The 18758-nt window shown below is 34.3% G+C and overlaps 4 protein-coding genes across 4 annotated transcripts; 2 read left to right on the top strand and 2 right to left on the bottom strand.

Moving 5' to 3' along the window:
- Positions 1 to 2892: 2892 nt before the first annotated feature.
- PUB8 (plant U-box 8) lies at positions 2893 to 4270 on the top strand. The gene has a single exon (XM_048099488.2). The coding sequence runs from the start codon at positions 3010 to 3012 to the stop codon at positions 4108 to 4110; it is 1101 nt and encodes a 366-aa protein (XP_047955445.1). The 5' UTR covers positions 2893 to 3009; the 3' UTR covers positions 4111 to 4270.
- An 8751-nt stretch (positions 4271 to 13021) lies between these two features.
- On the bottom strand, positions 13022 to 13636 carry LOC125188307 (uncharacterized). Its single transcript, XM_048085085.2, has one exon. It carries the CDS (start codon positions 13634 to 13636, stop codon positions 13022 to 13024), a length of 615 nt encoding a protein of 204 aa, XP_047941042.2.
- Positions 13637 to 14419: 783 nt separating this feature from the next.
- Positions 14420 to 15730, top strand: LOC125215097 (NAD(P)H dehydrogenase (quinone) FQR1-like). The gene is made up of 4 exons (XM_048116411.2): positions 14420 to 14565; positions 14858 to 14951; positions 15029 to 15291; positions 15363 to 15730. Exons 1-4 carry the CDS (start codon positions 14543 to 14545, stop codon positions 15592 to 15594), a joined length of 612 nt encoding a protein of 203 aa, XP_047972368.1. The 5' UTR covers positions 14420 to 14542; the 3' UTR covers positions 15595 to 15730.
- A 1084-nt stretch (positions 15731 to 16814) lies between these two features.
- LOC125213852 (uncharacterized) lies at positions 16815 to 18524 on the bottom strand. The gene is made up of 5 exons (XM_048114615.2): positions 18243 to 18524; positions 17690 to 18056; positions 17545 to 17610; positions 17398 to 17463; positions 16815 to 17315 (listed from the first exon to the last, which is right to left on the bottom strand). The coding sequence occupies exons 1-5, from the start codon at positions 18404 to 18406 to the stop codon at positions 17133 to 17135; spliced, it is 846 nt and encodes a 281-aa protein (XP_047970572.1). The 5' UTR covers positions 18407 to 18524; the 3' UTR covers positions 16815 to 17132.
- Between the last annotated feature and the right edge of the window lie 234 nt (positions 18525 to 18758).

The raw sequence follows: 18758 nt of genomic DNA, 5'->3' as shown, positions 1-18758 counted from the left end.
TGAATGCGACTAAGTCTTTGTAATTGAGAGGTGTAAACTAACTGACTTAATCAATATGTGAGAATATAATATAATTACAATAGTTTCCATTTATCATGAAATAGAATATAATAATAAAATAATAATAATAATAATAATAATAATAAATATTTTTAATCTCATATATATATATATATATATATATATTATTGACGTGTAGTTTCTTAAAGGTGACACCAAATTTTTAATTTCCAAATGTAGCCATTCATATTAAATAGCGCATCAAAATGAATATTTTAGAATATCTCATTAATATCAATTAATAAATGATTGGAGGATAATTTTTTCTCATAAAATAAGAGATTGGTAGAAGGATTCTTTTTATTATTAGGCTTGAATGTTAATTTTATGAAGAATGATGATACCTAACATATTTCATAAACCCCATTATAAAATTGATTATTTCAATACGTGGAGTTGGCCTTATACTCTATAATCTGTATCCTTTAGATCCCTAATTTTGGTATTTAACCTCTATTACAATTAGTGCTATTCCACCTTTTAAAATTGCTTTTTGAATTCTTCACGAAAAGACAAAAAATTTGGGTAGGACTAGGGACATTCACATCTCTTTGAGAAAATTGTGTTTAATTTTAAATATATTTGATTTATATAGATACCAACTATGTGTATAATTTGTGTTTTTATTCAATTTGAGGTAATTTAATTCAATAATCTGAATAAAAAAATTAATTCAGATTTTTTAGATAATCGACCCATAAAATGAACTTTAGTTTTTTTCTTTTTTAAATATGAATTTATTCAGTCACATCAGTTGCTTGTTTTTTGTTTATTTCAGATTGATGAATAATTTATAGTCGCGACTTTTTTGGATCCGGATAACTAGTTTGTAATATGTTTCCATAAAAGACGTAAATTAAGATTTATTCATATTTTACGTATCAATGTTTCAATGGATATAGAAATTAAGCATGAATTAATCCAAAAAGGTTAACCTACTTACCTTAATTTTGTAGTCTTCATTGCTTAGACAATTGTTTAGTGGCTCCGATAGGTATTTGTCTCTATTTTTGTAAATAATTGGAATTCATAGTTTTATTAATTTAATTGTCGAAAATTTTAATTAAAAGTCAAAGTTTGATAAAGTCAAGATAAGTAGTTACTGCAGAGATAAAAATTGAGAAATAAAATGAAGATGCTAAGATAAATCCGTTGAACAAGAAGCACGCCTTCAAACGTTACCCAAAAGGCAGAGTCGGGAGAAAAGAATGATTTATTTCCCAAAATACCCTTTTGAAATGAATGTTGTTAAATTCCCCTTTTTTTTCCGGCAAAACCCACGACCGACAAAAATCCATGAAACTCATTATACTGGAGAATTTTTTTAAAATTTGAGTGAATTAATGAAAATATTTTTAGATATTTAGGTTCTTTTTTTATGATTGAACGTTAACCTATAAATAATCATGTTTGGGGTGTTTTTCTATAATTAGAGACATTTTTGTCTTTTCGAAATATTTAATATTTGAGTGAATTCTAAAATATTTTTAGATATTTAGGTTCTTTTTTTATGATTGAACTTTAACCTATAAATAATCATGTTTGGGATGTTTTTCTATAATTAGAGACATTTTTGTCTTTTCTTAATTTTTTTTTATGTGAGGAATAAATTATCTATTAGTTATATCCATTTATGATATCTAAAATAATACTTCGGTCTCCTATTAATTGATATTAATTTTCTTTATTGTCCATCCCCATTTAAGTTCCTATTTAATTGGCATTATTTATTTTACTAGTACTTTTTTTTTAATAAATCTCATATCCTATTAATTTATTCTATTCACTTTTTATTATTATAAAATTAATATTTCCTCCGTCCCAAGTTACTTGTGTCGTATTCAATTTTAGAATGTCCCAACTTAGTTGAGTCATTTCTTTTTCTGGCTAAAAACATAACATCTATCTAATCTCATCTGTTTTATTCTTTCTTTTACTTAATTTCTCTTCTTTATCTAGTAATCTATTTTTCCTCTCTGCTTTACTTAACCCACTAAACAAAACTTTCTTAAATCCCGAAAAAAAATGCCTCAAGTAATATGGGACAGATGAAGTATATAAAAGTAAGACTCATATTCTACTGGAATACTAATATTTTCCATCATTTCCACTACATTGCTTAAAATACGTGTCAGGTCAAACACAGTCAATTAATTGGAGTACATTATATTTTTGTGATTTTGATTCTATATTTTGTTTTTCTTTTTTCTTACATTTAATTGTTTTTTTTTTCAAAATAAAAATGAAGCAATGAAGTACACAAGCAAGTACACAAACAATATCAACCAAATTTCCTAATCAATTTTAGCAAATTCAAATAATAAATATTTTAATTAATAGTAACTAATTACACTAATCTTAATCAAATTAACAGAATTAAGAACATTCGACCAATAAATAGGTAAATCGAAATCTCAATCAACTTAAAGCGTGCCTTTTTTTTATTTTGATGAATACATTTTAGTTTTGATAGTAAATGCTTAGATATTTTCTTTATTAATCTTATTGTCAACATAATATAAGCTTTTTTTCCTCCAAAATGGAATTGAAGTGACCAAATGCACAATCTCACCCAAAATCAATAATCAAATTTTTAAAAAAACCATTCAATAAAGAAGTTATTTATAATAAATACCACCAATCCCAATTAAATCAACACAATTAAGATAAATCCCACCAATAAATATACGAAATCACCAATTAATCTCAATTAATCCTAGGAGGGCAGTATCGTAATTAACTCAGCGAGAGGAGACAGAAGAAGCAGTGTCACAAGGGAAGAGCTCTTCACCTCACACATATTTAATCTCCTCTCTTCACAAATTCTCAGACCTGACCTCTCACGTAAACGGTAAACCTCATAAACCTCTCTCTCTCTCCCCCCATTTTTCAACTGACACAACCAGAAAAAAAAAAAAGAAAAAAAAAATCAAAAAAAAAAAAAGAAAAATGGCCGCCGAATTGCCGGACGATTTCAAATGCCCGATTTCCCTGGAGATAATGTCCGACCCCGTTATCCTCTCCTCCGGCCACACCTTCGATCGCGCCTCCATCCAGCGCTGGCTCGACGCCGGCCACCGCTCCTGCCCAATTACCAAATTGCCCCTCCCCGACCCCCCTTCCCTCATCCCCAACCACGCCCTCCGCAGCCTCATCTCCAATTTCACCCTCCTCTCCCTCCCCAACCCCCCCAAAACCCCCAATCCCCAATCCCTAATTCACCTCCTCACCTCCCGCTCTTCTCAGCTTGAAGAAAAGCTCAATTCGCTCGACCAGCTCACCCGCCTCTGCAAGCGCGACTCCTCAATTCGCCGCCGATTGGCCGAGTCCGGCGCCGTGTCGGCCGTTCTCAACTGCATCGGGTCGGGCGAGCCCGGGCTCCAGGAGAAATCGCTCCATTTCGTCCTCAATTTGAGCCTCGACGACGACTGCAAGGTCGGCCTCGTCGCCGAGGGAATCGTCGGGAAGATCGTCTACGCGCTCCACTGCGGCGTCGGCGACTCACGCGCGGTCGCCGCCACCGTTCTCACCAGCCTCGCCGTGCTCGAAGTCAACAAGGTCACGATCGGGTCATACCCGGATGCGATTCCGGGCCTGGTCTCCCTCCTTCAAATTGGCAATTCGAGAGAGAGGAAGGAAGCCGCCACCGCATTGTTCACTCTCTGCTCCTTCTCCGACAATCGAATTCGGGCAATTCAATCCGGGGCGGTGCCGATTCTGATCCAAAACGCCGATTCGGGCCTCGAGCGGGCCGTGGAGGTCCTCGGCCTCCTCGCAAAATGCAAGCTTGCTAGAGATGAAATGCTCAGATTTTGTGGGCTTTTGGATGTTTTGATTGGGATTGTGAGCAATGGGAGCTCAAGAGGAGTGCAGTATGCTCTGCTGACATTAAGCTCCCTCTGTTGCTACAATGAAAAGATGGGTTTGGAGGCTTTGAGAGAGGGGTTGTTTGAGACATGTGTAGGGCTATTGGAGGATGACAATGAGAAGGTGAGGAGGAATGCTAATATGTTGATTCAGATATTGCAAGGGAAGAGGAAAACTGTATGATCTTGTTGTGGATTGAAGTGTGGTAAAAAAAAAAAAAAAAAATTGATCTTGAAGGTAAGTAAGAAGTAAGTAGCAAGTTTTTGTAATTTTTTAAGTGTTGTTGGATAGCATATTGTATAAAAGAATGACTTACTAAGGAAGAATCTGGTTCTTTGTTGTACATTTTCAAATAATCAGATGATGCATCTCTCAAAATAGGTAGATACTGAAAGATCAGAAATTGGTGTTTTTGTCCAAATGGTATTAATGCTTTCTGATTCCTCACTGCAATATGACCGTTGCTAGGATTATTCTTTTGCTAGCAATTTGAATTTTTGTGGAAGAGAACTTCTCTGTTTTGGTGAATTTGCTGTGTGGAGGTGAAGCTACAGTGGTGTAATTTGTAAAGACTGCTTTTTTATGAAAGAATCAACTATTTTGTGAAATGTACTTTGCACTGTGGTGAGGCCTCTTTTTTCATGCAAGAATCAACTGTTTAGTGAAATGTACTTGGTTGAAGCATATTGTTTTTGGTATATTTGTCTTGGCCTTTTGCATATACCATCTTCATCTCATTTGTATTGATGCAAAACTCTACCATCTTTTGTTGAGAAGTTTCTAACTTTCATATGTTTTGTTGACTCAATTTAGTTTCAGATTCTGCAATTTGAGGTCGATGGTACATTTCTTAATAATTGATTTGTAAATTTATTTGAAGATTAGGAGTATTATATTTTGGTTACTTGTTAGGCTAGAGTTATGATTTTATCCATAGAGTGGTGTACTAAAGTGATTGCAACGTTGGTGAGTAAAAAATATGACATGATTTGTGGGTCTGATTCCCTGTGTCGTTGAAATATGCAACCAAGCTTGTTGAATAATGTAGCATCAAGGAATATATTTCAATATTACAAAAAAAAAAAAAAAAGTATTTTGAATTTGTTGTAGCTGCCGACCTCTAAAAGTGATGAGGTGATTAATAAATAGAAGAATGGATCAAATCAAAACTTGGTGATTGGGATTAGATTATTGTCACTTTCACCATGATTTGGTTGGTGGTGATTAGCAGCTTCCCGGAAAAAACTAAATGGCTAAATTGGACTAATTATGCAATTTTGTGTTGGTAAACTTGTGGTTTCGTTCTTGATTGGATAAATTAATACTTTTGCTAACCTATTTTAGTACTGCAAGTGGTAAACGTAGGAAGAATCTTTCAAAATTCCACATCAGAGGTTAGCCTGTTTGGTCCTCTCATCTTTTGAGATGATTCGATATAGTACTAGTAGTAATTATTTTATTAATTGGATTTGTGGGATTGCTATTTGTGCACATTGCGGAATTATTCTCAGTGATGCCAAATTTTGGCTTTGCATAGCAGTAGGTATAGCCATTTAATTAGCATTTATATGTGTGGAAATCCGTGTCTCTTTCGATCGAGTAACGATAAACAATCAAATTTTGTGCAACCAAAACAAGATTATATTAGTAATTTTGATGTTTTAATTAAATATTAAAATAATAAATATAGTTAGTTAACAAATTAAAAATACTTTATTAGTTCTTGGCCTCATTTTCAATTTTTATTTTTATATTTGAATTATTTCTCTATTATTTTTCAAATTTGAATTAAAATAAGCATTAATTATATTTTATGATTCAAAATTTTTTTAAAAATTATACACAAATATCATAATATTATGAACGTTCCCTATACTATATATATGCCTATACTTTTTTAGTTAAATGCATAAATAAATTACATTTTTTCTCAAATAAATCAATTTTTGGTTGTACAAAATTTGGTTGCATAGCTTTATTGCTTTCAATAATATAGAGAGATAATATGCCATATTTCATAGGTGTAATCAAATGATAACGGCATATTTAGTAATAACTAATAATTAAAACTTTGGCTTTTTAGATTTTCAGAGCACTCCCAATACTTTTCCTAAAAACTCTCTTATTTCTCCTTAACTCCTGTCACATCAGCGCCACATCAGCACCAAAATTTATCCCCAGTTTTTAGCCAACTTTTAGCCAACTGCTCCAATGGTTTCTCCCTTATTTCTCCCTAACTCAACATTTCATTTTTACATCATTACTAATTTAATTGTTTTATTTTTGTATATAATAAAGCTAGCTAATTTATAAGACAAGACAAATAATAGTAATAAAGTTCGTTGTATTAAACACGAGTAAAAAATTACAACGACAAAAATTTTAAAAAAAAATAGGGGGGAAATTATTTTAAATTAATTATTAAATTTTAAATTTATAGGGGGGAAAATTAAAAAAAAAAAAAAAAACTATTTTTATCGCCGGATTATCGCCCACAGTGGTCGGCGATAATCCGGCGATAATCCGGCGAATTTTCGGGATTCGGCGTTAATTCGGTAGAATTAACGCCGGATTATCGCCGATTCCTCCCCATTGCCGGCGAATTTTCGGCGATAATCGAAGATAAAACGCCGGATTTAACGCCGAGTGCATTGGAGTGCTCTCAGATCGGATACAACAAAATAAATAATGACAACACAATGTCTCATTTAACTCTTGTTGATATTTATATAATTGAGTTGACATTTGTATATTTTAATCTCAGATGACATTTTTGTGAAGAAAGTTGACATTCGTGTGTTTTAATCTTGATGGTGCATTAGTGTGTATTGACATAATTTGTCATTTATTGACATTAAATTTAGATATCTAATATCTGAGATTTAATTACTACGCACTCCATATATAAATTCAGTATTAAATGTTCTAAATTGTTATTTTGGTATGTTCAATTTTACTTTTACAACTTTTGATAAATAGACTTCGTATTTAATTAACTTAGTATTACATAAATTTTTGCTACCCATTTTTCTTTATATTTTGTAAAAAATACGTGCAGATTTCAAATGAAACAATATTTAATCCTAGGTGTGGATAATAAAATGAAGAATAAGGTATATTTTGTCATGGGACGCGAGGACCCAACTTCAACAAATTAAAGTAAGGATTGAATTTTATACAAAGTGTATTCTTCTAATGTGAACTGAGAGGATTGAATTTGTACAAAGAGTGTATTATTCGTATTCTTCTAATGTGAATGATATATAGGAATTGAATTTGTACAAAGAGTGTATTCTTCGTATTCTTCTAATGTGAACCGTAGAATTGAATTTATACAAAAAGTGTATTCTTCTAATGTGAATGATTGTATAAAAGATATGATTTTAATTTTTAACAAATAGAAGTATCTATAGAGCCTTATCTAGAAAAGAGAAAAGTAGTATAAAAATACATAAATTTGTCCATAAATGAAGGACCGAGTTGAAGTAGTTCCATGGATGTGATATTTCGTTTTTTTGTGTATGTATTAAATGAATATAGTTGCAAAAAATGGTCCTGCATTTCGGTTTGGGATTGGTGGTCTAAATATTGTACTGGGCTCTTTGATATCTGGTCCATCTCAGTGTGATGCAAAGGGAAATATATTGGATAAATATAATATGATAAATAGAGCAATTAGGTGTGGGAAAAAAGGCATGAGTTGAATGGTATATTCTATAATGGTGGAGGGGCCGATTGAGTGAAATAATAATGTTGTGATTTGACTTGAAAGGAGCTTCATCGATTCCTTCTAATTCTATTGTTTGCATGCTTTTTTCACTTCCATTCATTGCCAATTATGTCTCTCTCAATTCTTGCCGCAACATACACATTACTTTTGATTAGGATACATTTCACCTCTCACTCTCTCCTAGTGGGGTTCGAGGATCGACCGACACCCACGGCAGCTCATGAGAATCGAAAAACTTCACTAAATTCGAATTCTGGACTCTACAGTGCGACAATTCCATCTCAACCCTTTGGGATTTTGTTTTTTCGTCTGCCCTAGTGCTTCTGTCTTTTGAGAATAGAGACAACTTTCTTCATTGTGTTCAAACGGTCAATCCATACATTGAACAAAGGCATTATTACAAGCATGCCTTGAGATAGAGGAGATGGACAGTAAAAAGGAGCATGTGTTGTTCCTTAACTGTTAACTCTGATTATGCTTTGAACATTAGCATCATTACATGTCCCCAAAATGCTTACACAAAACATACAAGAACTAATTCCATAAGGTAAACGTGTTTTGTGCTAATTTGAATCACTGCATTTCTTCAGACTCATATTAACAATTGTTAAAGCTAATGAATTTAACAAGGCTCTTTTATTGGGGTGTTAATGATTTGTCGTAAGCTAAATACATAGGTGGTGTTCGGTTTTCTAGATAAAATGATATCAAGATATAATCTAGAATTGAGTTGTAAGATTATTTTAGTTGGAGAGGGTTAGCTATGACTAATTATATCATGATTATCCATCTAGGATTGAATCTCATGAACTAAACACACTACGTACTTAATCCGAGACGATTCAATCTTTTAAACCGAACAACTCTATAGTGTTAAAATAATTACATGCTAGTCATCCCACATCGAAACATGAAATAAAAATATTACTAGTGTGAAATGTAAAACTCAAATAATTAGTGCTCCAATAGTTGATTTGAGAATTTTGGTGTAATCGAATAAAAAACTCAAATATCACTTAAGTTTGAATTTTTTTTTTTTTTTTTTCTTTTTTGCTCCGTGAGGCTCTGAGGACAAATTGCAGAAAGCAAAAAGTAGCAAAAGGACATGTAAAGGCCTATCTATTTGTTCAAAAGAATAAAAGTGGGCTGTTTAGCATTGTTACAAGATATCAAGTACGGAAAGAGTCCAATATTTGTATCGAGTTAAGTTATAAGCTACTCATTATTATAATTATAGCTTGCCTAATTTTTCGTTGAAGGTAAGTAAATAGCCCAAAGCTTCTTTTGTACAGTGATTGCGGATTTTTTTTTTTCTTCAAGTAAAAAAATTATACAATCATGAAATGTAATTTACATCGGATACAATCTTTTCGAAACAAAAAAGGGAAAATTGTAGCCATAAATTTTTTCAAATTCTAATATGTCTCATAAATTTGAAAATCGGCTAGAAAAACTATAAAGTTTGGATTTCTTATAAATTAACCCATAAAAACTATAAAATTTGGATTTCTTATAAATTAACCCATAGTGACAATTCCAGGTCAATTACATATAGTAGTATATTTTTCATCAAAACAATGTCATTTAATTTATAAATATACAATATTGTTTAATTTATCAACGGTGACATCCAAATATAATTTTACAAGTTCCATATACACATACAATTTCACTACAAAAATCATATTTTGTTCAAATCAAAGTTTAATGCATGTCCAAACTGTTCCGTTATTAGAGACTTAGAGTGGTTAGTTGCCTTGATTTTTGGACAAAAGATCATATTGTGTCTAAATCAAAGTTTGGATTTGTATCAAATTGTGACTTAATTGTTTAGGAAGTTTTGACATTTACCCAAAATGAAAATGAAAATGAAAATGGATGACGGTACGCAGACATCATTTATGATGTAAAACCTAAACAGCCTCGCATTAAAACTTTCTTTTTCTATAGTTTGAAAGTTATAAATTTGACTTACTCAAATTAAATGATTTGCATGCCTCGTACAACTTGATAGTTATTAACTCTATCTAATGACGGCTTTCTAGTTTCTACCTACGTAAATTAAAAAAATTAAAGAAGATAAAATATGAGAAGAGCATGAATTACATGATGCATGCATCATCATTATGTATGCAAACTCAATTAATACAGAAATACTATTAAGTCTTGTTTGGTTGTAACCTTTATTCGAACAAATTTTTTATCACCCACTTTAAATTTGACGTGAAGAATTAGCGTGTTACATACTTTCTGGATTCCGCTAATACGGAGAGTTAATTTAAATTATATGTAGGTTGAATCAATTAGCAATAATCTAATGCAAGATACCTAATTTTAATTATAAATCATACACTAGCTAATTTAATAAAAGGTGTATAGATTCAGCACGGTGACTCGAATTAATATATACTTCGCTAGTATAAGGGGGAGAAAATATTCCGTGGACCTTCCACACCAAAGTGTTATTACGACGTGGTGCATTCAATCATTTATTTTTGACAACTGGAAAAATAAGAGCTCAAATCCAACTAGACATGCAACATAAAGTTATTTTAGAAAATATTCATTAAACCACTTTTGTAGAAGATATGCATTAAATCATTTTTATAAAATAATGCATAATTTTTAATATTAAAATTTATCAATATTTTTTTACCTCCTAAGTATACACTACATACTTATATATAGTACTCCATATAATAATAATATTTTATATATATTCATTATCTTTCGGCAACAATAAAAAATAAGTATAATCACAGAGTGTGATACTTTGTTAGTAGTATTATTTAAATTTTATAATTATAATTTCCTTTTTCTTGTATATTTATACATAAAAATATATATGTAAGCGAAAATGCACACAAACAAAATGTATGATCATAATTTAATTTTTCTTTTTTTCAGTGCATTTAAAGAGTTACATGTATTTAGCAACTTAATATGAAAGTAAAAAATTAAATTATAACGATTTAAATACGTAAATATATTTATATATAGGAGGAAAAAATATTACTAGCAATTTTTGTATTTTAAGATTATACAATATTTCATAAAAGTTGTTTAATACTATATTTTTTAAAATTTCAATGCATTAAATAGGTTATATTTTTACTTAGTAACTTAATATGAAAATAAAAATTAAATTATAACTATATAAGTGTGTCAATATATTTGTATATATGAAGAAAAAATATTGTCAATTTTCATAATTTAAGAATTAAGATTATGCAATATTCTATATATCATCGTTAGTTGGCATGTCTAGTCATTTATGTTTCTATTTGTCAAAAATTAAATGGTTGAGTACACCACCTCATAATGATACGTTGGTGTGGAAGATCCACTGAATATTTTCTCGTATAGGGGAGAGTTTCGGTTGATTTTATTGTCTAATTCGTTAGCTAATTAGTGGCTCTAATAATAGGAAAAGTCGTCTTGAATATTGATTGATATCGAAGCTTTGTTTCATCCATTAGAGATATAATCCATAGTGGACGTGGAAAAAATTGGTGATAGAAGTTATATTTGAAAATATAATTTTATTTGATTTTGATTATTTATAGAGGTTGTTTTATAACAACCTAATAAATTTTATTTTTTAAGAAATATTTAAAATAAAGTTATTGGAATATTCACAAGAAAAGAAAATTGAGAAGTCTGCATTATGCATAAAGATATAGATTTCCATTGAAGCTTAAAATTATTTATAAACATAAATTAATATTTTTGATAAAATAAAATACTTTAGCCTTTTTTTTGGCCGTTAATATTTATTTTTCACAAATACAGAAATACATAATGCTCTCGTATAATGACGACGGCGAAATTGGCAGCGGATGTATTCAATTTAATTCATTAACATCTGATGTTAACTTAATTGCCATCTCGTTAAGTCTAGTCAACTTAGCATTTTAATTTTAAAAAGATGACGGCAATTGAGCATCAGTATTATGTATGCAAATTTGTTAAAATAAATCTTCATATCACAAAAAAAAATCCCAAATTATAACTGCTTATAATTAATTTAGAAAACAATTCAAATAAAGTACTGTTCAGTTCTCTGCCTTCTATGCGATATTTTTTTATTCATCAAAAATTCAAATTTATCAGCTATCACTATTTTTACGCAAATTGTTAAGTTTATACTCCTTTCATCCCATAGAAAATAAGCCATTTAGAGTTGATAAAAATTTTAATATCATAATTAGTAAAATAAATGAGAAAATATAGTTGAAATTGTATAGTGCATGGTGGAATCCATAAATAATAGCGTAAAATATAATAGAAAAAGGTTGCCATAAAATGAAGTACTCCCTCCGTCTCCTAAATTTTGTTACAGTTTGACTGAGCACATGTTTTAAGAAATGTAATGAAAAGTGGGTTGAAAAGTTAGTAGGGTGTGAGTCCTACTTTTAAAGTAAGAGCATCCTCAATGCATGCGGATGTCCCATAGCCTTCCCGACGGACTTCCCAAAAACACCCCCTGCCATGTCATCAAGGACATCCCATAGCCTTCCCCGCACTGCCACGTCATAAGGACATCTCATAGCCTTCCCTGCACAATGGCGGACATCCCATAGCCTTCCCGCACGGACTTCCCGCAATAAAAAAAAATTCACAAATTCACCAAATTAAAATTTTCACAGAATCAAAATAAACAATGTACGGAATTAAAATTTCGTAATGCATACGGAATCAAACAAAGTGCAAATTAATTTCATTAGATTAAAAAAAACGACAAAAAAAAGAACTACATCACTTAACACGCCCGAACATATCAACGACCACCCTGACGCAACCATAGCTCTTCAATTATATCGTTCTGGAGTCGAATATGGGCTTGTCGTTGGCGCATGTCGGCAAACGCACGGACCCGATCGAGCCCTTCCTGGGTACCCCCATACGTGCACAGGAGGTGGCACCGTGGCTTGGACCGGCACCATCCTCATCGGCCCACTCAGTCAGTGCTGGACCATCATCTTCGACAATCATGTTGTGCATGATAATACACGCGTACATGACATCAGCGATGGTCTCCATATCCCACAACCATGATGGACCCCTCAATATCGCCCATCGACTCTGGATCACACCAAATGCCCGCTCCACATCCTTGCGCGCTGCTTCCTGACGACCCGCAAAGTATTTCTTCTTATCTTCTGTTGCGCATCTGATCGTCTTTACGAAGACGGGCCACATAGGATAGATCTCATCCGCCAAATAGTAGCCCATGTTGTGCTGGTTGCCGTTGGCGACGAAACTGACAGCCGGACCAACACCAAGTTCTTGGTCGTTGAAAAGGGGAGACGACTGTAGGACGTTGATGTCGTTGTTCGAACCGGCTACTCCAAAATATGCATGTCAAATCCACAGCCGGTAGTCAGCTACCGCCTCAAGGACTATCGTGGGATGTTTGCTCTTGAAACCGGTTGTGAACAACCCTTTCCTGGCGGAGGGACAGTTCTTCCATTCCCAATGCATACAGTCTATGCTGCCCAACATTCCCGGAAACCCGTGCTGGCTCCCGTGCATAGCCATCAGATCCTGGTAGTTTTGGGGGGTAGGCTTCCGAAGATAGGTATCCCCGAATATCTCCCTAATGCCTTGACAAAAAAACTCCATACATTCGCGGGCATCCGTCTCGCCGATGTGGAGGTACTCGTCGAACATGTCGGTCGTACCTCCGTAAGCCAGCTGCCTGATCGCTGCAGTGCACTTCTGAATGGCGTGGCCCGGTCTACCATCCGCATCCTCTCTCATCCTGAAATATAAGTATCGACGCTCTAAAGCACCAACGATACAAAGAAACAGTTCATGACGCATACTGAAACGTCGGCGGAATAAGTTGTCTCCAAACCGCGGCTGTGGAGCAAAGTAGTCCGCGTACAACCGATGGTGTGCTGCGATGTGGTCACGAGGTATATAAATGCGACGATGGATGGGTTGAGGTACCGCCGGCTGATGCTGCTGCTGCATGGCCACTTGTAACGCACGATTTATCTCCCTAGACGCACGCAGCTCATCCCTAACAATCTGGCGCCAATCGCTAGCACCGCTACCACCCGCACCACTACCACTACCACTTGCCAGTATATTAAATAATAAAAGAAATGTAGAGAGAGAAAAACTTATTAACATAAGTGGTGCGAGTGAAATGAAGTTCAACGAGTCGTATATATAGATTTTGAAAAAAAAATATAGAACTATCGGACGTCCGTCCGCATGCCACAGCGGCGGACGTCCCGCCGGCGTTGCGACGGATGTCGCGAGATACCCGCGGAACTCCCGTGTCCGCACGGGACATCCGTCCGCCCCTCTTCCTCGCGCAATGGCAGACGTCGGGGACGCGATCCGACGCCCGACGGAAATCCGGCGTTGATGATGCTCTAATGATTTTATAATAAAATGTGAGTGAGAAAAAGTTAGTGGAATGTGAGGTCTACTAACTAAAATGATAAAAAGCGAAATGTGACAAATTTTGTGGAATGGACAAAAATGAAAAAATGTGACAAAATTTCAGACTAGGAGTAGTACTTGTATGCAATAGTCAGCGACTAATAAGGTCAGATATATACTGCGTGATAAATAATGCAGTAATTCATTTCGAATTTGAATTACTAAGTATTGTAAATTTATGAGGATGACGATAAACGTGATATCAACATCCGAGCAAATTGAAGAATTCAAATTCCATGAGTATTGATGATAATTAAATATAGGGATGGAGATGCAGATCTAGTGTAGTTATATAGGCAAAGCCTAACAAATTTCTTTAGTCAACGGTTGCTCTTTTAGAAATTATATATACCGCCATTTCCTCTCATTATTCTTCATCTTCACCAAAAACAAATTACCCCACACACATTGAGATCCTTTAGTTCAATGGCAGTCAAGGTCTACATAGTGTATGTATCTCTCTCTTCATTGCAGAATCCTCTGTTTCTTAACCTTTGTCTGATCTTTGATGCACACTTCTCAATTGAAAACATGCTACTTTTATCCAAATATGGTGATTCTTTATGTTATGCATTATAAGTCATGGATCAGATGTGTTTTCACATACATTGTAAAATCAAAATTTGAAATCTTTCTCAAGATCTTTAATTCCCATATTCAATAATTCAAGTTGTAGCATTTCCTATATATTGCTTGAACATTTTCTGATTCTCCGATGTGGGATGGTTTGAACCCCGACAGTTACTACTCCACGTACGGGCATGTCGAGAGACTCGCGGAAGAGATCAAGAAAGGAGCAGAATCAGTGGAAGGAGTAGAGGCCAAATTGTGGCAGGTTTGGCATAAAAAATTTCACAATCAAATGACTTCTTCATTCATTACTTAACTTGAATGTTGTGTGATTGAAACAAGGTTGAAGAAACTCTTTCTTCTGAGATTCTTGCAAAGATGGGCGCCCCACCAAAGAGTGATGTCCCAGTGATCACCCCTGACCACCTTCCCGAAGCCGATGGCCTCATTTTTGGCTTCCCAACTCGATTCGGAATGATGGCTGCCCAATTCAAGGCCTTCTTCGATGCAACGGGAGGCTTGTGGGGGACTCAGGCGCTGGCCGGGAAGCCTGCAGGGATCTTTTACAGCACGGGAAGCCAAGGAAGCGGACAAGAAACCACAGCGTATGCGATAAATCAAGGCAACCTAATCCAATCAATCCCTCTTCACTTGTACTAACAATTTTGTTATGCAGTTTGACAGCTATTACTCAGCTGACTCATCATGGTATGATTTTTGTCCCCATTGGCTACACATTTGGAGCTGGCATGTTTGAGATGGGGCAGGTCAAGGGCGGTAGCCCCTATGGCGCGGGGACCTTTGCTGGAGACGGCTCCAGACAGCCATCCGAGATTGAGAAGGCCCAAGCCTTCCACCAAGGGAAGATCGTTGCCACTGTCGCGAAGAAGCTTAAACAATCTGCTTGATCTCCTCATCTCATCAACACTTGTTGTTCTACATTATGTTGCTGTTTTGTCACACTATACTTCATTTGTTGTTACATTATTACTCTTATGTTTGAAATCATCATCATAGATTAATAAAGTTTGTTTTTTTAAGTAACATTATCACTAAACATCAACTGATAACAGAATTTACAGATCATGTTTCAAACTTGACAAAGAAGTCAAATAATATAATGAGGAATGATTACCTAAAACAGACGAAGCAAACTGTGGCATGAAGCTTGTCTTCTTTAATCTCTGCTTCACAATGAAGCCACAATGCTTTTACTTTATATTATGCTTTTTAATTTCCTTTTCCTCTCTCATGATTTTAAAGTAAAACATGCTCTTATTCTAGATAAAAATCAATTCTTTTCAGCAGTAAACGTAAGCTTATCTTTGATGCTTCTTTGTATGGTATAATTCCAATCAATCCATCATATTTAAATCCCTCACAAAAGAGATTAGCTAGAAAGCACATGCCACAGACACCATCAACAAAAATTTGGTACCATCTCAAAGTTTTTACACCTTTTCAATGCATAAATTCAAAGCAAAGTCTCATTCACACACATCAAAGATCTGATCTTTTTCTTCTTCTAATTACATGATGTATAAAATGCTGTGCAACAAACATCAGTACTAACTTTGTACTTGTGAATGAACATCAATTCCTCCACTAGAATGGAATCAGCATATGATTAGTACTATCTAATTTCAACTATCAAGAAAATTAAGCATAATTAAGTGTACTTTTTTATTGAGAGAGAGAGCTAGATACCATGAGAACATTTGATGAATAAACAACAAATATAGAATGAAACAGATGGCGTAATGTTCTATTCGGATAAAAAGAAATCAAAGGCGGATAATTTGACCTTGACATTTTTCATATATTCTTATTTTCATCTATCATACATCATTTCTTCTTCTTATTCTTCTTCTTTTTTTGGTCAGTGAAGCTTCTTTTGTCTCAATGACTCAAATTGTTACATGACCCCTCACCACTGATCTGAAATCTCAAAATATTTTATGCTAAATAATTCTAAATATTAAAATATGAAACTAAAATTAGTATAATGGGATTGTAGGTGTAATCAGAGGCTGCCCCATCATCTCAATGGGTGTATGTTGGGATGCTATCTAACTCCCTTTACATGTACATCCTCCACTAACAAATAATAATGTAAACTCTCCACAAATAAAACAAAGAAGCAAGAACTGAAATTCTTAATGCACATTACTTATCTCCTTAAAAACTACTAATAAACTAGAAGCTTAGCATATGTTCCTAAACCTCCTCTTGATCAATTTTACTTTATTACAATTATATGAAATGCTACATTGATTAGTTCTACATTCTTTCAAAGATGTGGCCCAGCATTGTCCCTTTTCCCTCTTTACCTTTTCCTTGCTTTTCATGAAAACATGTATAACAACAATGGAGAGCGGCCTTCATTCTTGCCACTTCCAAATCTTACATTATTGTCTCTTTTTTGGTGTGTAAATAGTCATGATATCTATCTGAAGCTTGGTGTCCAGAAATCTGAGCTAGTCTCGGCTGCAACGGGGAAGGTGCTCGATATAGGGACGAGGCACAGCCCTCGAGTTTTGAGGTCCTTCGTCACCCCTTCTTCATCCCTATTCCTCTTTTGGCACGGGACTGTTGTAGCTCCATATTTCAAGTATGGTGTGCTTAAGCCCTGAAATTGAATTATAGAAACATAATCAATTATCCATATTTTTTTATGAACTAAATGAATTGAAAGTGAAACTGAAACATACATGGACTTGATCATGGAGATACTTGATGTACTCGATTGCTTCGTGGAGAACGGATGCAGTGTCAGTCTGAAAGTTCAATTTCACAATATTAACATTCTTGAAAATATTTGTACAACTTTTTATTATAATGATGAATTCCAAAGTTACCTTTCCGAAAGGCGAAACCAACTGCTGGAGCGCGGTGATTCTGTCCCCGAGTTTCTCTTTTCGAACCTGTTGAAGAGAGAAAGCTAAAAGTTACCTTCTGTTTTTCAAGTCCAATTTTTTTTTTTTTTCACAAAGCTGTACATACCTTAAAGGTTGGCAGTGGCGATGGAGTTTCTATTCGCGGCCGTTTATATGCAGGTTGGTTGCTTGCTTTCTTCACTGCTGCGGCTTGTTCATGCTGCTGCTGATTGCTAAGAGATGATTGGAAGAAATGAGTCGTCGGTTGCAGCAGCGGACGAACATTAGGTTTACCCAAAAATCCATTTGAATTCATCTGATCATAAACAGTTTGATGATCATATGAAGATGGAAGGGGTTGAGAATCAGTGTCGAAGAGTGTCTGCAACAAGGTTGCATATGATTCACCAAAACTTGAATCTTCTTTGCTGGAAGGCCGATAATTCATGCTTGAATCGAGTAGAAGATTGGAATAATTTTCTTCTGATTTTCCGCTGCAAAGCGACAAGTGGGAAAAACATAGATATATAAGTGTCTGCTTACATAATTCCACCTTTTTTTTGCAGGTAAGTCCAAAAACACTGAATTTTCTATTAGGGTTAGTTGTGAATTTCTTCATCAATAATGTTGCATAAATCTTTTAACTTTTTTTTAGAGAAAAAACATAAAATATTACTCACAGCATATCTTGATGGTTCCAGCTATCCGGAGGCGAAAGGCCGACTCCCGTGCTGTGGTGGTGAAGATCGGGGGTGGGCCAAACGAAGCTCCCTAGCGAACATGGCGATGAATTGAAGAGATTTTGGGGGGAATTCCACCAGCTTAATCCGACCTCTTCTGCCATGGATGCAGCTGATATGATCAACTTTTTTGGTTTTTGGTTTTGGATTTTGGGTTTGTACTACACTTGAAATCTTGTTAAGCTTGAGGTGGGAAGTGAATTGTATGGCTTGTGGGGTGTGGCTCCAGCTATATATATACATTCATGTATGTGTTTGTAGATGAGAAAATGGTGTAGGTAAGGATTGGAATCTGGTCCCGACACTTTAATTTGGAGTACATGTTTTCATTATTAGACAATGCATACTAATATGCGGAAATACATTCTTACTATAAACAATTAATAATACTTCATTAGAATAGTCTTAATAGTGGAAATATAAAATTGATAGAATATCAATGAAAAAAATGAAATA

Source organism: Salvia hispanica, chromosome 2 (genome assembly GCF_029641045.1).
Source record: "Salvia hispanica isolate PSC_SH4W2 chromosome 2, Shi_PSC_v1, whole genome shotgun sequence".
Lineage (NCBI taxonomy): Eukaryota > Viridiplantae > Streptophyta > Magnoliopsida > Lamiales > Lamiaceae > Salvia > Salvia hispanica.
This window is presented reverse-complemented; position numbering and strand designations above follow the sequence as displayed.

Excerpts from the sequence above, each read along its gene's own strand:
- LOC125215097 (XM_048116411.2), top strand. The coding sequence starts at position 14,543 with ATGGCAGTCAAGGTCTACATAGT. Across the intron at positions 14,952-15,028 it reads TAGAGGCCAAATTGTGGCAG|GTTGAAGAAACTCTTTCTTC; the intron begins GTTTGGCATAAA and ends GATTGAAACAAG. Across the intron at positions 15,292-15,362 it reads AGCGGACAAGAAACCACAGC|TTTGACAGCTATTACTCAGC; the intron begins GTATGCGATAAA and ends TTTGTTATGCAG.
- LOC125213852 (XM_048114615.2), bottom strand. The coding sequence starts at position 18,406 with ATGGCAGAAGAGGTCGGATTAAGCTGGTGGAATTCCCCCCAAAATCTC. Across the intron at positions 18,057-18,242 it reads TGGAACCATCAAGATATGCT|CGGAAAATCAGAAGAAAATT; the intron begins GTGAGTAATATT and ends GTCGCTTTGCAG. Across the intron at positions 17,464-17,544 it reads TGGTTTCGCCTTTCGGAAAG|ACTGACACTGCATCCGTTCT; the intron begins GTAACTTTGGAA and ends TTGAACTTTCAG.
- PUB8 (XM_048099488.2), top strand. The coding sequence starts at position 3,010 with ATGGCCGCCGAATTGCCGGACGATTTCAAATGCCCGATTTCCCTGGAG.
- LOC125188307 (XM_048085085.2), bottom strand. The coding sequence starts at position 13,636 with ATGCAGCAGCAGCATCAGCCGGCGGTACCTCAACCCATCCATCGTCGC.